At 32.0% G+C, this 20,353-nt stretch overlaps 2 protein-coding genes across 2 annotated transcripts; one reads left to right on the top strand and one right to left on the bottom strand.

The window, feature by feature from the left end:
• Positions 1 to 11,788: 11,788 nt before the first annotated feature.
• Positions 11,789 to 13,322, bottom strand: LOC131638705 (protein SPIRAL1-like 3). The gene is made up of 3 exons (XM_058909266.1): positions 13,170 to 13,322; positions 12,280 to 12,599; positions 11,789 to 12,176 (listed from the first exon to the last, which is right to left on the bottom strand). The coding sequence occupies exons 2-3, from the start codon at positions 12,574 to 12,576 to the stop codon at positions 12,087 to 12,089; spliced, it is 387 nt and encodes a 128-aa protein (XP_058765249.1). The 5' UTR covers positions 12,577 to 12,599; positions 13,170 to 13,322; the 3' UTR covers positions 11,789 to 12,086.
• Positions 13,323 to 13,897: 575 nt separating this feature from the next.
• LOC131638708 (uncharacterized) lies at positions 13,898 to 14,772 on the top strand. The gene is made up of 2 exons (XM_058909268.1): positions 13,898 to 14,317; positions 14,389 to 14,772. Exons 1-2 carry the CDS (start codon positions 14,114 to 14,116, stop codon positions 14,491 to 14,493), a joined length of 309 nt encoding a protein of 102 aa, XP_058765251.1. The 5' UTR covers positions 13,898 to 14,113; the 3' UTR covers positions 14,494 to 14,772.
• Positions 14,773 to 20,353: the final 5,581 nt, after the last annotated feature.

Raw genomic sequence — 20,353 nt, 5'->3', positions numbered from 1 at the left:
TTTTTTTTTTCAATTAAGTCTCTTAACTTTTAAAATTTATAAATGAACCTTAATAAACTTTTTATATTATTTGTAATGATTCTTTAATCTTTTTATATTATTTGTATTGATTCACTAATCTTGTCTATGTTAGTCTTGCTATATATAGCACATGTTTGCTTCTACGTTTATAATGCCAATAAACGTGCGTTTCTTTAACGCTCCAATTTGGAGCTTCTGCTTTTTCACGTTATTTTGCCTTGGAAAGTGTTGCAGATGCACGTTTATTTGGCCAAACGCTCAACCAAACACATACATAGTTGGTCTCAAACTTAGATAAAAGAAGAGGATTGTATAGGCAGTTGACAGCTAACGTAAAAATTTTGTTGAATGTCTATGACATGGATTAACTATAAGATAATGTGAATGTTAGGTCCTTGCCCATAAGCAACGCGTTGTATGATTCAAGTATATTGTCAAAAGGACAAGGGTCACTGCATTGTTGTCTGGATGCAGTGAAAAATAAGCAAGGATTCCTATATTTTCGTGAACGGGTGTGGATAAATAAGTTAGTTCATAAGAGTGTGATTTGTTTTGGATCATGAAATATAGGCACGATTACTTGTATATCTATGGAAATAATAGACACTACAGTTAGGAGGAAAATCACTTTTATGTGTCTACACGAAACTAAGTCGACAGGTGAAAAAGCTAAAGAACTAGATAACTTAGAATCTAAGCTTTGGTATATCATAAAAGTTAGATCGAGAAATAGGGTGAGAATTATTGTGGACAATAAGTGTAAGAAAAATATTATGGATGTAAAAAGAGTAGGAGATTAAATCACAACCTTGAAAATTATAGTGGAACAATACACATTTAATGTTATTAGTGCTTACGCACCTCATGTTGGGTTAGCATGAGACTTTAAGGTAAAAAATTTGGAGGATTTAGAAGGCTTACTTTAGGATATACCCAAAATAGACATGTAGAGAGCGTAGCAACAGGTTTATAAGGTGTGCATGGGGGTATGGTCTAGGAGAGGTGAATGCAGAGGTTAGATCCATCTTGGAGTTTTTGTCAGCTTTTGATCTTACTATAGCAAATACTTGATTTAGGTAAAGAGATGAGCATCATATCACATATAAAAGTGGGGTGACATGCTCTCCAATAGATTTATTTCTCATTAGAAAGTCATATTAGAAAAAAATTAGATTCTAAAGTTATTCTATGAGAGAGCTTAACTATCCAACATAGACTATTGGTTATGAATGAAAAAATCAATGGGAGAGCGAAGGGAAGAAGTCGCACGGGAGCGCCATTAATCAAGTGGTGACATTTTTAGGGTGAAAAACAAGGAAGTTTCCAACACAAGATCTTGGAGGGAGGGTTTGGACAACCTTAAGGAAATGCAAATGATATGTGAAATAAGATGGCCTAAGATATTAGAAAAGTGGCTAAAGGGACGTTGGAATAATCAAAGAGGTTTTTCGACCTAGGGGTAAAGAACCGTGGTGGTGGAATGAAAGTCTTTAAAGTAAATTTAGAGTAAAAAGGAATTGTTTTAAAGAATGGTCCATGTGTAAAAATATTGAAACTTGAGAAAAGTACAAAAAAGTTAAGAATGAGACCAAGAAGACGGTGAATGAAGCAATAAACCAATCTTTTGATGGACTATACATATCTCTAGAAACCAAGGAGGGAGAAAATTATATATAGGCTTACTAAGAGAAGAGAACGAAAGACAAGAGATTTGAATAAAATGGAGTGTATTAAGGATAAAGAGGGCAAAATTTTGGTTCAGGAAAATGATATAAAGGATAATTGGAAGATGTATTTCAACAATTTATTTAATGATGGATATGATATCTCACCTGACTCTAGCAAGCTCGACATTAGGAAAGAGGGTCGAAACTTAACTACTATCGTCAGATTTCGAAAAAAATAGGCAAAAGAAGCATCGAAAAGGATAAATAATAGTAAGGCGGTTAGGCCAAACAACATACCTATTAAAGTGAAAAATTATTGGTGATAAAGGTATTAAGTGGCTTACTAAACTCTTTAATTAAATTACAATATCAAAGCAAAATGTTGGGTGAATGGGGAAGCAATTTAGTTCCAATCTATAAGAACAAGAGGATATACAAAAATTATGGAAATTATAGGGGAATTAAACTTATGTGTCATACCAACAAGACCTGCACTTAAATTTTCTTGATTTGGAGAAGAGGTGTGATAGAGTGCCTAGAGAGATTTTATGAAAATCCCTAGAGAATGAAAGGGCTAAGATTATATGTTTTCGAGCTATCTAAGATATGTATGAAGGCTAACAGGTAGTGTACGGACTCAGGGTGTAAAGACAAGTGATTTCTTCCATTACAATAGGTTTGTATCAAGGTTTAACATAAGCCTCTACCTTTTTACCTTAATTTTGGATGTTCTCATGAAACACGTCCAAGAGCTTGCACCGAGATGCATGCTTTTTGCAGATGATACATTCCTACTTAAAGAGTCGGATGAGGATTTAAATGAGAGATTGAAGACTTGAAGATGAACTTTAAAAACACATGAATTTACTTTAAGCATAAGTAAGACAAAGTATACGAAATGTGATTTCAACAAAAGAAGAAGTGTTTATAACCTAGAGGTGAAAGTTAAAAACTATATCATCCTCTAAGGCACACAATTTAAATATCTTAGGTCCGTAATACAAAATGATGAAGAAATAGAATGAGACGTAAATCATCGAATTCAAGCTAGATGACTGAAATGGACATGGCTTTAATGGTTCTATGCGATACAAAGGAGTCGTTCAAGTTGAGGGAAAATTTTATTGAACTGCAGTGAAACCTGCAATGTTGTACATGGCATAATGTTTTGCGGTTAAGAATCAACATGAGAATAAAATAAGTGTCGTAGATATGAGGATGTTGCGTTGGATGTGCGATAAGACTAAACATGATAAGATTAATGTCGTCCTCGATTTTTTCTCGTGAGATACGAACTGACTCTTCTTTTGTTTTTGAGTTTTGAAAATCAGAGAGTCGCCACCGACTTTTATTTTATCCAATTAAGGAAAGGTTTATAAAAGAAACAGAAAAAGACCTTTAGGAGATTTTGGGTTCGGGGGTAGGTTATACAAAGGGAAGGTATTAACACCCCTTTGTATCCATGGTTATCCATGGGCTCTTAATTGCTTAACTCACTTGTTTGAATCATTTGTCTTGCTTTGAAATGCTTGTATGTGGTTTTAAAATACCTTTATAATTAACTTTGTAATGATCCTTGTGCGGATGTATACAAAGTGTTTTATCTTTCGAAAGATGTTTTGAAAAAAGATCTTTAACTTCGTAATGATCCTTGTTTGGATATATACAAAATGTTGTCTTTTTTTGAAAGTTTTGTTTGGAAAAACAGTGATATGTGAAACATTTGTTGTTTTGTTTGATTTGAGCAAGCAATTAGGAGATCTACCCTAAGTTCATAAGGTCCTTTCCTATTTTCTTTTAGAAAATTTTCTTTGACTGGATACAGAAAGAAATTATTTGAATTGCATTTGAAACAGTAGAATTGATTTTGGAAAGAGTAACGGAGGGATTACCCTAAGAGGTGCAAGTGTGATTGTGTTTTATTTTCAGATATATTTGTCTTTGAGATTAGTGATCTAGCGCTTCAGTTTTTGTTCTTGACATACACGCAGTTTTATATGTACAGAAATTAAAGTGCGGGAATGTAAAATGCGGAAAGTAAATCTACGCTATTACATCAATTGTGCGAGAAATGTAAACTACGCTATTTACATGAATTTGACAACCTATACACTTATCTATGAATTTAAATTGCAATAAGATAAAGGGGAAATATTTTTGGATTTTTGGATGATTGATTTTAATTAAAATTAATGCATAATTAATTTAATTAAAATGTCAAGAATTTAGAAATAAAATTTAAACCTAAAAAAATTAAGTCTAAAATATGTCCAAGATGTGTGTTAATTAATTTTAAAATAAAACTAATTTTTTTGTGATTTTTGAAATTGTTTTAGAAATTATTAAGCTAATTAATTAATAATTATACAAATGATTATACAAATAATTTAAACTTAGAGAGAAAAATATTCTAAATATGCACAAAATTAGTCTATAATATATAAACTTGATTTAATAAAAAGAAAATATTTTTTTCTGACTTTTGATAGGTTAGAAATAATTAAAAGATAAATATATAAATATTATCTAATTAATTAAATAAAATATTTTAATTATTAAGAAAAATAAAATATTTTTGTTTCAAAAAATAATATATTATTTTATCAAACTAAAAATATTTTTTTCATATTTTTTTGATTTTTAAAACTATTTTTAAATAATTTTACAAGGAAAATTAAATGAAATGAAAAATAAAAACATTTGATCAGGTGTGGTTGGCTGGTAAGTCTATAGCATGGACTAGCACATCATATGCATTGGATGGATGGCTGAGCAAATCTGATGGTGATTGGAGCGAAGGCGCATGGCACAAATATACCTGCAAAGCACTGGATCACAAGTTAATATAAAACAAAACGCGCGGGCCCTCCAGCCAATAGGAAGGGGCCACGTCTCGTCTTCTTCCTCAGATCCCATCTTTTACACCGCTCTTTTGCAGAGAGCTGTAAAAAGCTTCGATCTATTATACATGTTCAATACGAATAGGGGTTAGACACAAAAGAAATTTGGCGCGAGGTCATGGTTTGATTCGTCTAGTTCATACGAATTCAATGGTACCACTTAGAACCTGTAATTTTGCCTAAATCGTGAATCCCTAATTTTGAACTCAAGAACCATAAAATGGTGATTCCTCGTACAGGTGTCCAAACACCAATTAAGTTTCCAGAAACGATCAGAACATGAAAACAAACTCAAATATATGATTACATCGTGTTAAATATGCATGTATGATTATATTTTTGTGAGTTTTGGTTTGAATAAACCGTGAGTTTTTTAGCTTGATTCTGAGGTATTTTAAAGCTTGAAATTGATTTGGATAAGTTCGGTGATGTTTAATGATCGTGTTTGAGTGTTTAGTTTGGATTGAAACTAGCTTAAACTCAAAATTCAAAATTTGAATTTCTTTGAAATTTTCAAGTTGCTACAAGTATGATACAAGCATAGGATTGGCTCTGAATTCGTGTCTCTCTCCCTACTGAAGTATTCTAAGAATTATATGAGCAACAAGAGTCTTAAATCTTAAGCTAACAATTATTGATGACTTTTGATTTTTGGAATTTTTTAATATATAAAGCTTTGAATTTTTGACTATGGCTTCATTTTTCTTCAACCTCTTGCTCTAGGCCTGCTGTACCATCTCTTTGTTGCAGAAATTAAGCCACCTTGGTGACTCATGCTAAGGACAAGAGCCTTGGATAGTTGTCTTGAACCATTTCTTTCTTAATTTAATTTTAAATGTAATAAAATTAAATTAAAAAGAAACAAAAATGTCATGGGCCTAATGTTGATCATGGGAGCCCTTTAGTATCATTGGAAACATGTTTGGATCATGAATGCTTGGCCTCTTTTGGAAGAAAAACATTTTTGATCAATGTTGGTTTCATGCATTTTCCCAAAAAATAGCCAACTTCAACAAGGCATATCTCCCTCAATTTTGATCATATGAAGGAGTTCTTGTACTTTTTAGAAACCTCAAGATGTCCTCTACAAGCTACTTTGGAAACTTTTTTTGCATTTGGAGAAGTTATCTTGATGTTATGGCCTTTGACAAAAAACCACTTTTTGTTGACTTTGAAAATGACCTGTAATGTCCTGGCTCAGATTTTCCAAATGGTAAATCCAATGACCATGGGATCAATTGCATTTGAAAGATAATTGAATTTCCTTCAAAACAAGCTTTGGTTGGAATTTTTTGAATGAACGGGGAGAGAGTTATGGCCGGTCAAAGTTCAGTTGACTTTTTAGGAGAAAACCCTAATTTTGAAACTTAGGGTTTTGTTGATTTTTGATCTTTTCTTGATGAATTATGATCAACCATTGATCAAATGATGAATCTTTTGACAAAATATGGATGTTGACAAAAAATTTCATTTTTGTCTGTCTGTTGACTTTTCGGTCAAACTGGTCGTCTGTTGACTGTTTGAGCTGCTGACTGGGCGTCTGAGCGAATTGAAGTTTGAAAATTTGTCTAGTGATACTTTGAGACATATGGAGGTCCATGAAATCCACTTGAGGTCTCAAAAAACTTGTTCTCCTGAAAAAAAAACAAAAAACCCTAGTTAGGGACTGTTTGTGTAGAAGACAGTTAAGCGTACCTGATTTTTGTGCAGTGTTGAGTCTCTGCTGATCATGTGATTATCAGAAGACTTCTAGAACAAAAATCTTGGAATTTTTGAAATGCAAAAAGATTGACTTGATTGATGGTACAAAACACGGAGAATCATGCTGTCAGCGGGTTTGACTGTTAACTGGCTGTCCGGGCATTAACGTAACAGTTAAAGTAAAAATTCAACAGTTAAAGTCAATTTTTCTTTTTGTTTTTTGTTGTGTTAATGGTGAAAATTTATTTACCTGAGTTGTTAAAAAAACACAAACATAATAAATAAATAGAATATACTGTACGCGAACGAAATTACCAATAATAACCTTGAAAAATATTTAATGCACAGAAAAATAAATATTTAACTAGCAGAAAACACACACATAATATTATCTTAATAATTAAACGACAGTACGACAGATAGTACGACATTTAATACTGACAGTACAAATATTACATAATATAATGAACAGTACGACAAATAAAATAAACGGTACATTATTTGAAAGCGAAAGATACGACAAACTTTAAAAATGACGATTAAAAACCCATGCTATAAATAACAACATATAGATGAACGGGAGTGTAAGCAACCCAGGTCCGCATTTTTCAGGACTATGCAGACAGAAAAAGGACATGATCACCACCAAAACAGTGATGACCATAAGAAAAAACGTATCCATCCACTTTGCCATTTTTGCCGGGGAAGAAGAGAAAATAATTATGAGGTAGAAGTTTGAGAAATGAGTGAAATTTGATGTGATAATTTATGGAAAAAATGAGGGGTATTTATAGAGTGAAAAGAAGGATAGAGACGTTGGGGAATGAAGTGATACCGTAAAAAAAAAAAATTGAGTGGTAGTAGGATTTGAAAGAAAGTGTATGGTAGGGTTTGAAAAGAGAGATGTATGGAATAAAGTTAGGATTTGATTTGAAAGAAAGAGATTTGAAAAGAAAGGAAAAGATTTGAAAACAATAGTATAGTACAAAAATTAGTGGGAAACAAAAACTAATAATAATTTACTTGTTACCAGTACAGTCTGAATCCCCGAACTCTGCGCCTGCAAAATTTAATTCTGTACCAACTGCGTCAGTACTATTTATCTGCAAATAAATCTCAAATAAATAGCGTGTGTGAAGTGATAAACAGTACTTGGCGTTTGTGTAAGAATAAATTCAACAGCGAACCAAAATACCGTATAAGAAATATTCTAACAACCGAGTATTCATAAAATCAGGATATTTATGAAATAAAATCCAAGATTATATGAAACTCCCAATTTTTAGACAGAAGTCTGTTGCCTTCTTTTTGAAAAAGATGCGGGCAAATTTTGGGGTATAACAATTAATAATGAAAATATTAGAGAGTGTTGAGATATCATCTATAATAAAGAAGATGGTGGGAAATAGACTTAAATTATTTGAGCATGTAGAGAGAAAACTTGTAGATTGTGTGATAAGAAAAATAAATCAGATATAGATAAGTCAAACAATTAGAGAGGGGGAAGACCTGCAAAACACCATAGTAAAAGATTAAAAAATATCTCGAAGTTAACGATTTAAATAAAAGCATGGTACTAGATAAAACATTATGACACAAGTTGATGCATGTAGTGGCCTCAGTCAACGGGATAAAACTTAGTTGTTGTGGTAATAGTTGTTCTCTAACAGTGTTTTAAAAACCGGATCAGGCCGGTCAAAGCGGGAACCAGCCAGGTAACCGGTCTAGTTCAATAGCTTGATCAGGAATGTCATTGAACCGGTCAAAACCGGTGTAAACTGCTAAAATCGGGAGAACCGGCGGTTTAAATATATTTTTTGTTATTTTAAAAAATTAAAACAACTTCGTTTTGACTAATTCAATGAAAAATTAAAATAAAAAATAAAATAAATAAAATAAAAATAAAAAATTGTTGCAGATGCGGTTGATTTTGTTACCGATAATTTTGATATTGAAGAAGGAGATCCCAATATTGAAACAATTTTTCTTTTTTTGAAATTAAATTTACTAGACAATTGAATTATTTTGCTATAAATTATTCAATTAGATTATGTTGCGATTAAACTTTTATTTGCAATTATATTTTATAATTATGTACTATTTTATTGTGTGTGATACCTATATGTAAAATTTGAATTTAAATTATGAACTTTTGAATTTATTTATAATATCATATTTTAAAAAAATTTAAGTGCTAGTTATATTTTGTAGAGACTGAATCATCCGGTTCGACAGATTTTACACCTATATAATTTTGTTATAATGACCGGTCTATTCAACCGAGTTATCCTGTTTAATCCGGTTTAGTCATGCGGTTCGACCAATGACTCAGTGATTCGACCAATAAACTAGTGACCCAATATCCTCGCCAATTTGATGTTCAATCCGATTTTTAAAACACTGTTCTCTAGTATTCAATTTGAAGATTTATTTCAAAATTATCAAATATTATATAGACTTATAAAGTAATGATATGCAATTAAAAAATATATATATCTATAAAGTAATTGAACATGTTACATATAGTTTGTAAATAGAAACCTTATTAAAAAACCATACATTAGGAAAATATAGAACACGAGTATTTATTTAATAAATTTGTATTTTGTATAAATTATTTTAGTTAAACTTTAAAAAAAAATTATTAAAAATAAATTTGTTAATATTTTTATTTACTATCTATCCATTAAAAAACAATTGCATCAACTCTTTAAAGTGTTGTTTCACTACAAATTATTTACACTAAAAAAAACATTTAAATAATAAAATAATGTTTACCTTTTCTATTCTTATCACCTATTACAATTAAGGGTGACAAAACGGGTCGGACCAGCGGGGTCGGCCCATTTGACCCGCTATTTTTGGCGGGATAGGTTGAGGTTTTCCGCTCGCTATCTTAAGTTAGTCCGCCCCTCCTAACCCGCTTAAAAAAAATGGGGCGGGGCAGATTTTGTCCGGGAGCTTTTTGTTAAAGCTTTTTATTTTTTACTTAGAGTTAAATCAACCTTAACTATAAAAATAACACTCATCTCTTAGAATAATGTTGATTGAATAATATTCTAAATTATTATACAGACAAATTAAATTATAATTGTAACGTTTTTTCTATAACTTTTCAATACATGTGTTAATTGAAAAATTTGAAATAAAAGAACAATTGCATGACATACAAAATTATTAAGTTGTACATACATTAGCTCACATGTTTTCTTTAGAAATAGATGTTGACTTAAAGAAAATGAATGATTTAATTAGTGTATACGTGTGACAAATTTAGGATTTAACTATCAAGGAATCAGTCAATATAATAGTCTATATGATGTAAACAGTAAGATAGTCACGTGTTGATATTTTATGCACTACCATTTTATACATTGTAATGCTTTATGCAGTGTAATTGTTATCATTGTTTGTCTTGTGTAAATTTTTAATTTGGTTATTTTAGTAGTTAGTTTTTAAATATAAATAGGATGATGTGTATTGTTTATTTATTTTTATACGTCTTTTTATTGTGCTTGAGTTTAATTCGTTATTTTTTTTTGTAATTGGTCTTTAATTATTTTATTTTTTTAACTATTTGAATTTACGGCATGTTGAAGTTCTATTATGTGTTGTTAAAAAAAAACTTGTGTCGACCTCTTTAGTAATAATTATTTTCTTGTGAATTATGTATTAAATCAAAATTGTAAAATAAAATAAAAAATTGGCGGGCCGGGTCGCCAACCCGCCATCTCGTTAGTAAACGGGACGGACTTAACTTTTAAACTCGGACACCTAAGTTGGTCCGTTCCGCCTCGTCCCGCTTTTGGACGGGCTTGAACTGTGCAGGCCTAAACGGGGCGGACCGCCCGCTTTGCCACCCCTAATTACAAATGTCATGTGCCTAATTTCACCAATCTACTATATATTTAAGTCTTTCTAAGATTGACATGTAGCATTCATTTTCGTTCACCAATTAAATCAGAATTAAATATTAAATTCACATAAGACTTAAAATATTGAAGGACTCACCTAAGAGACTTGACTAAAATCTGGCCTGAGAGACTTAACTTAAAAGTTTTGTCTGGGGTCTCGACCAGAAGTCTTGTTCGAGAGACTCAACGCCTCGTCTAAGAGACTTAGAGTCCCATCAGACAAGCTCAACGTATTACCCTGCCTGAGAGATCAACAAGCAATTAAAGCCCTCCGCCATTTACCAAAGCCTTTGTGCTTGAGTGAATGTGTAGTGCTATAATTGTAAAGACCCACAAAGAGCGAGAAGATTGTAGCCGCCAATAAAGGGTGACACTCTTCTTATTCCCGTAATTGTGGACAATCTCGCGTTGAACGCTCTCTACTTGCCCCGTCATGCGAAATATGGGGACAAGACACGTCTTAGTTAGAGAGAATTTATAGTCAATAGATTAAATCACATATCTCGAAGAAGTAGGAATTCAACGGTCAACTACTATAACTAAGTGTGCGATTATCATTCCTGAGAAACCCTAATTCCAGACTCACGAGCCTTTATAAATACCCCAACCCTAACATAAGGGAAGAGAACTCGGATACACATGAAACACCACTAAGATTATAGAGGTTCTCACCTCACGTGAATTTGTTCTATCCATAATAAAAAACACCAACAAACAGAATTTCTCACCATCGTGAGTAAATTCTTAATCACAAAAGATCCCTAAAATCTCTGGCCACCCCTACCAGCATAAAGGTTTCACGCATTATACAAGCCAGAGTGTTTACTTATCAAAGAAGATGAGTGATTGAGCGTTTACTTATCAAAAAAGATGAATGATTGAAAATCATGAGTGGTTGAAGATCGTGAGCCTTAAGAACAGAGGGCACATCTACTAATACCATATTAGAATTTCAATTATCAAAATAGATGAGTGATTGAAGATCATGAGTGGTTGAAGATCGTGAGCCTTAAGAACAGATGGCACATCTACTAATACCATATTAGAACTTCAATTATATGAATTTTATAATAGTCAAGAGAAATCTCAATTAAAATTTTTATATTATCTGCTTTGAATTTTAATGAATCATTATAATGTAGTCAATTTATAGACTCACTACTAACTAACTACTATAAAATAGATAGTTCCTGAAATCTAGGAGGTTAGTTATGCTAGGTACTGTTGCTATGCAGCCAGTTCACAATACTTACTGCAGTCGGCAGTCGGCTTTTCTAAATTCTTCTATACAGCACCAGTTCTCGTAATACTCATAATAATTTTGGAGTATCATTGAAGCACCATAAGTATATTGATTGACACACAAAGAATGATCTATACTACATTTTTTTGTTCACAAGAATGATCCATATCTTATTCCAGATTGCAAAGAAAGTGATTTTTTCCCCACTCATTCAATTTAACTAGCAACTACTAATAGTTAAAATTTCATGCAAGATCACATAAATGACAGAAAACATGGTCATTAGGAGGAATTCTTTTTCTTGAAATTAGAAAGATATATTAGATTGCAAAACATGCAACATGGCAAAATGATAATTGATTGAAACAGAGTTAACATTATGATATCAACACACATAAAGATAATTCTGAGCTACTAAAGCTCATACATACAATATAAATTCCTTAACAGAGAAACCAACACAATCGCACAAAGGGCCAATGAAACAGCTTAGTTCCATTAAGCCACTCCAACACTGTCAAAGGTTCACTTGCATTGCACAAGAAACAGCTCCACTGGTCTAAACATAAAGCAACAATAACATCTACTTTACACCGGTAGGTTTGAATGAAAAACATTTTTTTACTGTCACAGTGGTAAATTATTTACTACTTGGAGTAGGACCGCCAAAGAGATAATCTAAGGAAGATCCACCACCCGGGGCAGCGTGAACTTTGGTCGAGGGTCGATCCTGCACAAAAGGAAACCATTGTATTAGTAGTCGTTAAAATATCAAGATATTGCATTCATGATTCATGCAAAAGAAAATAGGAAGTTAGTTGACAAGGGCATACAGTGAGGAAGTTGCCACAGTTTTGGCCATCGGCCCGATGGTAATTGTTCTTGAGACTCCCAGGAATTCCAGCTGGAGTTTCCTTATCGATCGGTGGTGAAGCAGACCTAACTGGTGAAGCAACGCCAGCTAGTGAAGCAATAGTAGCTGGAGGAGAAACAGTAGCATTTTGCAAACGGCCGCCGCTTGAAGGTTCAACTTGATTAGTTGCACGTTGAGCATTGTTGGTAGGCTCTCCGGTACCGAAGAGATAACCCAAGGAACTCTGACCACCACCACTACTCACACCACGACCCATTTTCAAAGCTTGTGTGGCAAAACCTACATTGCAACATCACATTTTCTGAGAAAATTAACATCCAGCATTCGAAAAAATAACATCACATTTTCTTAAAAGTAGAAACAAAACCAACCAAGAGCCTTCAGAAGAACTCAACAGAAAGCAACAACTAGAGAAAGTAAAGTTTGATCAATAATTGTTCCGGTCAGGATTCGAATTCGAAATCTCCAGATCCACAACTTTAGACAATTTAAGCATGCAACAACATTAATCCTAAAATCCAATTTTAAAAAACCCCAAACCCCACCCCACCCCACCCCACCCATTTCAAAACATCACTGCAACCTGAATAAAAAACTAACAAATCTAATCTGAAAAAAGAAAGAAACTAAACCCCACAATTAAAATAATAAACAAAAACTAATCCAAACAGACATTGAAGTAAATCAAAACAAAAAGCAACATCATGAGTTAATTAGAAACAATATCATGGTAAAGTATAAAACAACAAATGAAACATAAACAATGAAGACAAACAAGTGTAATTGGGTGACTCATGGTGCAGATCTGAATGGAAACGAATAAAGAAATGAGATCTAAAGTTTGTGTACCTTGATGAGAAACGAAGTCGGTGAGTTGAAAAGTGAAGTGAACCACACTATGCAACAGCTATGTTAAGGATAGATATATATTTATTAAGGAGCCAATTTTTTTTGAAAATATATTAGACGCTCACTTTTTTTAAGATCGAAGTTACAATCACACTAACTTTTGTTTTCTTTTAAGGCTACAAAAAGATAAAATTATAAGAAGTTTGGTTTTGTTTTAGATGACTAGTTTAAATTTAGATGACTAGTTTAAAGAAGCCGATATGATTTAGTTTGAATTGGTTTTTTATTATTTAAAGGATTATTATTTTTTTGCAAAATATTTTTTTGGTCTCATAAGTTTATTTTGGTCTTTTAATTTAAAAATATTTTATATTGGTTTCTTAACTCTTCAAAATATTTCATTTTAGTTTTTTTTTGTCTAATTAGAGGTGAAAAAACTCAGAAATCGACCGCTAAATTCGTCGCTAGTTAGACTAAAAAGACTACAATAAAATATTTTGAAGAGTTAAAGGACGAATATGAACATTTTTTAAGTTAAGAGACCAAAATGAACCTTAAAGTAAATTTACGGAACCAAAAAGAATATTTTGCCTATTTTTTAATTATTTGGTATTGTTTGAAGGGTTTTATTTTGGTTTCTTAATTTTAAAAACAAATAATCTCTCAATTTTAATAGATGTTTCAAATTTATTTTTCTTAACTATTTGGCTTAAATGTCGTGAGTTTTTCTAACATTTTGCCCTAGTCAACTACCATGTAAGACCATCCTTATAAAGCAATTGAGCCACTCGGAATCCATATAATTGTTTCTGCAACATTCATCTTCTACAACTCCATCAAATACAACAACTCTAACTAAAGGTTTTTTTCTTCAACTTTACGTTTTAAGGTTCAATTCATGGTACGAATTAGGGCATCTCCAGATCCAGAACCGAAGTAAAAGTATGAAGTCATCAAATTCGTACTTGTTTCCAAAAGATTCTGGAATTGATGGAGAAGAGAGTAACATTTCAGAATCCAGGAGTTATTCATCTTCTTCAAAGAAGCAATGGGGTCCTAGTTGTTTCTGTGAAAACTTGGTTGTGCTTAGAAGGACAACTATAGTCAACAATTTTGGGAAGCAATTTAGGGGATGCCCACACTATAAGGTATGAACTTTCAATGTTTTTTATGTCCACTCTTAGCTGTTTCTGTTTAATGATTTTGTATATTCACTCAGGGGTATGCTAAAAATGGATGTGATTATTTTGCTTGGTATTATGATGAAGTTAAAGATGATAAGGACATATTTATCATGAAGAAAAAAAGAGATAAAAAATGTTAGTAAAAGAAAATGAAGATCAAAGAGATAAAATTGATGCGCAAAGGCAGCAAAGGCATAAGTTAGAAGGCCTTCAAGTGGCTCTCAAGAACACAATGAAGTAGAAGAATTTTTGGAAAAAAATATGTTTCTTAGTTTTAAATTTATTAATATAAAAATTGATAATGTGATTTTAAATGTGTGATTGAAGTTGTAATGAAAATTTAGACGAATGAAATTGAATACAAGTTTTAATCTTTACATGTTTAAGTTTTAGTCTTTCACTATTAATACATGTTTATGGTTTGGTATGTTAATACATGTTTATGTTTATGGTCTAGTATGGTTTTAAACTTGTACCAGTAGAAAAACTCGTTTCAATTTGATCATGAATTTGACATCTAATTTGATTAAGTAAATAGGATTTGTATTAATTAGTAAAAAAACTTGTATCAGTAAACTTCATTCGTTAATTAACAAGCCCATAAAGGACAAAGTACCAAAAGGTCTTTTAATACATCAAAAAGCCCATAAAGGACATAATACTTAACAAAGCACCAAATACATCATAAAAGAGATCCAAAAAGACAGTATTACAATAATACATTATAACATAGTTCTAAAAGACATCTAACTTAATAGAGATCCAAACAGAGTCCCTAATGACATCTATTTAGTCTTTTTCCTTGTTTGAGGTGAATTGAGTCTATTTCTAGGGCCTGAGAAATTCCTTGTTACACTTAACTTGGTTGTAGGACCTGGTGATCCAACACTTCTGCCTGGTCTCTTTATGCTTAACTTCTTGACAATACTTCTTCCACTTACTTGTATAGGACTTCTTCCACTTGCCTTAACAAGTCTTGATCCATTAGTATATGCAGGACTGGTTCCATTTTCCTGCCTGACTTGATGTTGGATGACCTTGTGTACACTGTGTTGCCTGACCTTGTGTACCCTGTGTTGCATGTGTAGATTGGTTCATACTTGGTAGAGGTGGTATCTTACAAGTTGCCTTGTTATAACCATTTTTCTTGCACTTTTTGCATTTAACATGTAAACTTGTTGTCCTCATTTTGTGATCAATGTCATTGATTTCTCTTTGGTATAGGTTCCTTTTCTTTTTTGGCCTGCTTGTTATTTTTCTAAATATATGTGGCTGCAAATCAAGATAGTTTGTTCTTTCTCATAGGTTAGACCCATTAATATGGTAAATAACATGTTGGTATACCTCCGATATTTGTTTTTTTGTGTAAATTTCAGGAATATATTCCTCTAACATCATGTTCCCGCTCTTCATGGAAGATATTGCATGAACAAATGACAATCCTGTTAGCTGCCATTTCCTGCATGAGTAGATATGGTCTTGCAAATTGCAAAGAATTTATCACCAGAATTTTCAATGTGTCTAACTTCAAAAATATGCTTAGTAGATATTCTACAATATAGGGAATGCATATTAGTGAAATAAGTGAGTTTTAATGCATAACATTACATATAGGTGAACTACCAGTGATATACCTAATAATCCTTAAATTTGTGTATCTAGTAACTCTTTCAATCCTAATCATGCAATAATACATATGTGTGAAAATAATGAATATATAACCAAAACAAATTAAGTAAAACGATATCATAGTTTGAGAATATAACACCTCTTTCTTATATTAGGGAAAATAACATCATTAGTATAATTTCTAAATCTCATTCTATTTGAAGCCCACCTTTCCATCATGTATACTCTGATTTTTTTAAGCATAGTCATAATTGGCTTAACTCTTGCTTCAATTATGACAATGCTAAAAGCTTATCACATGTTATTTAACAAACTATCACACTTGGTGTCTGTCCTAAACAAATAGTCCAATAGTTGCTCCATAACCTAGGATGTGTCTTCATAATATGCTTATAGGCTTCTTCATTCACACCTATCATTACTCTTATCTTATTTTCTTAAGCTTGTGGATATATTGACTTGGCAACTTTCCATATTCACCTTAAATGTTGATCTAGGATTTGTTCTAAGAATTTCATGACAATAGTCATGAATTCTATTTTGTTCCAGAACCAGAAATATGTGAAGTAACAGATGCTACGACGAAGGAGAGCTTCCGACGCGATGAAGCGAGAAGTGTACCTGCAATGATAGCACTCCAACACTCAAGTCAGTAAGTGAATGATGAGAGAGTATTCAAATTGTGTTTGAAACTTGTTACTTGAAATGGAGTTATCTGCATATACAAGGGAGCATAATAAGTAACTTGCTAACTTTCCAGTGTAGAATGTGAAGGACCAGTGGATGCGTTGGAGGGATGGATCTCATGCTTTTAGACTACTGAAGTTTCAGTGGTCAAGAGAATGTTCTATAAGCTTTAGTAAATACTTGAGTTGGATCCGAGATGTTACGCCTTATGGTGATCGGCTTAGAAAAAGAACATGCTTGGATCAGATCAGTTCGGGGAGTTTTTCCCTTATGATGATCGAATCTATGAAGTCGGGGAGGATCGTCGAGGATATGGTTGGCCTTGAACAAATTCTATTGTACTATTCTAACAAGGAACCATCAATATTCCCATGGCTGCACACCTAGCCCTAACTGCCTCAGTCTTGTTTACACCAACATTCCATTCTTTTTGAGCCTTTTCCTTGATGTCCATTATTTTCATTTTAGGATTATCTCTCAATGAGTTCTGAATTCTCTTACTTAACCATTTTATAGTCGTCATCTTCACATTGTAAGCTCTGCTACATTTATGAACATCCATCGCTTTCCTTAATTGCCAATAATCTTCATTTGGTAATTTGGCACAAGAGGCATTCCACTAACACCCTTCCTCACATATAACGTTAACCCTTTATTTCTCATTTTTAGCAAACTTCATATCCATGCCTGACTAGACTGCATATGTAGTGATTGCTTCCTTGAAATCAACCTTGATAGTAACATCTAAAGCATTGTCATAACGAAAGCTCATATCATCATATGTAGTGATTGCTTCCTTTAAATCAACCTTGATATCATATCCACTTTCTTCATGTGTTTCACAACCACTTTCCAATTCATCGCAATCATCCTCACTTTCAACCTCATTAAAGTCCTTTTTTTTAGTGTTTTTTCTAGTACCTTCAGTCTCACCACAATAACCTAACATATTTTCATTACCCTCTTCCAGTAAACCATCACTACCACTACCTTCAACTGAATCATCAAATACAACACCTAAAGCATTGTCATAATGAAAGATCATATCATCATTATCATCATGTGATTCAATACTAATGATTCCATCACCATTTCCCTCTTCATTAGTCAACTCAACATCATTAACCTCCCCACTCATCCCAGTCTCACTAACTTCACTCCTCATTCCTGTCATCCCCGTTAACTTTACCCTCATTCATATTAACCCCATTAACTTCACCATCATTCTTCTCATCCCTATTAACTTCACCCTCATTCATCTCATTCCCATTAACTTCACCCTCATTCATCTCAATATCATTGAGCTCACCCTCATTCATCTCGATATCATTCAGATCAACCCCATATACACTCTCAGTCACCTTATCCACATCACCTTCTATACCTTTGACAACTTCCTCATAGAGTTTTAGGATCTCTTCTTCTTCATCAAGAATAATAACATCATCTGGGTTAAATCACAATACTCAGGTTGAGAAACAGGATGTTGTACATACATATGAATACTTAAATGTACCTTACATAAATCAACAATAACTTGGACACATTTGTCATCACTCATAGTAAATATACCAAATATGGAGTCCTTGTATAATATTGTTCCAACTTCTTTATAACCTAGGTCTTTAATTATCCCTACCACCACAATATAGTTTCACTTATTTACATCACATCTCACCTCATAAACTAATCATTCATAACTAGAATACTCAACATCTATAAATTCACCTCCATGGTAGATAAAAACATGAATAAACTCATCCATTTCTTACCCAACTTGAAAACTACTTATTCAGAACCAACTTATAATATCTTTTACAAATAAAACCAACACAAATTCGTAAAACCCAAACAAATTCATACACTAAAGTTCATACAATCACATTGCTACACCACAAATTCCTAAAAGCACCAAAGAATCATACAACGCAAATTAACATTTCGAATAAGAACCAACAAAAACCCTAATAAGAAGATCATAACCTAAAACGAATCTTAAACATTAAATCAAACAAATTTCACCTAGTTAATCGAAAACCAAGTAACCTTATTTTAAAAAGGGCAGAAAATGAAAATCCGCTAAAACCTATATTTGAAAGAGATGAAACTTTGAACTTACTAATAAACATCTCTTCCTCTTTTTGACTCAACCTTCATTCTGTCATTTTCAACCGTCGGTTAATCTTTCTCAGCCTTCATTCTTGTAGTTCCTAGCTCCACCTCTTGCAATTCCTCCTTTGTTTCACTCAGAGAGTCAGAGGGAAACGTGAAGTGAATGAAGCCCTAAAAATGAAGTAAATGAACAATTCCTTCTCAGAATAAAAAAGCAAATGAAGTATTCCAACTCAACATTAAATGATCACATAAACCAATACTAGTCCAACTAAGCGACATATGGCATTTTTCACTGACTTTAACTAACGTCTTTGACGTCAAGGACAAACGTGACTCTATTTGAATAATTAAGGGATCAAAACGAACGATTTTTTTAGTTAAAAGACCAAAATGAACTCTAACCAAAAGACACGAGACGGGAAAGAATATTAAAACTTATTTAAGTTATAAATTATGATTTTATATAAATATAAATATTATAAAATAATAGATTTCAAATAGTATATAACCTATAATATAATATATTAAAAATTAAAATTATAAAATTAGAGTAATTAATTAAGTTTAATACAAATGAATTAATAAAAATAAATCGGTAAGTTAAACTAATACATAGTATTAAAATTAATTAAATATCACAAATAATTAATTAACGTAATATATTATACAAATAAAAATATTAAAATATATGTATACGCTTTAGTTTGATCGATGTTGAAAAATCAATTACAAACCTGATCTGATATAAACAATTTTTATAAAAGAGAATCAAATACATCTAAAACTATTTGAGTTTTTTTTTGTAATTTTTAATTTTTTAAAATCGGTTTATAATTTTTATTTAAATCAAAACACTCCTATTTATTTATTTATTTATTTATTTTTTACTTAAAATTTACATTTTAAATTAATGAATAGTCAATCTATTTCTTCTAAAAATTAAACTTTCTCAAATTTAAAGCTAGGGATTCCAACTTAAGATATACATATCTTACAATTTTACTCTTAATTCACAATGTAAATAAATATGAGTTATGTGTATCAGACATGTTCAACACAAATTTAATTGGTGTTGTGGAACAGATTCTATCAGCTGGGCTGGCGTTTGGGGCCTAGTACAACTATGTCCATAATGGCTTTCACATGCATAAACTTTGGTTTGTTGGGTTATGATCCTTGAGTAAGGGTCTATCTATAGGTGACTGTTTGTCTCTTTATGCAGGAAAAAGTTTGCTTGGTGTGAATTGCATTTCTTGGTAACTTTGCTTCATTGGCAAGCAACTACTGGAATTTTATTCAAAAATCAAAGTGCACTATGCTTGCTTCGACAAGAGATTATTACAAATTTAATTTCAGTCAGTGGCTTGAAAAACATTTTAAAGAGTTTTCAATACTTTAGATAACATTTTTGGATTTGATGGTTGGAGGATTTGTTATAAAAGTTATATTTCATCTTTCATAACTTTTCTCCTTCGAGTTGTAATTGCTTTATTTGATTTTTTTTCATATAAAATATCTTTATCAATTTTAGATTCACATAAACTTAAAAGACTATAAGCTTAGTTTTAC

Source organism: Vicia villosa, unplaced genomic scaffold (assembly GCF_029867415.1).
Source record: "Vicia villosa cultivar HV-30 ecotype Madison, WI unplaced genomic scaffold, Vvil1.0 ctg.002391F_1_1, whole genome shotgun sequence".
Taxonomy (NCBI): domain Eukaryota; kingdom Viridiplantae; phylum Streptophyta; class Magnoliopsida; order Fabales; family Fabaceae; genus Vicia; species Vicia villosa.
This window is presented reverse-complemented; position numbering and strand designations above follow the sequence as displayed.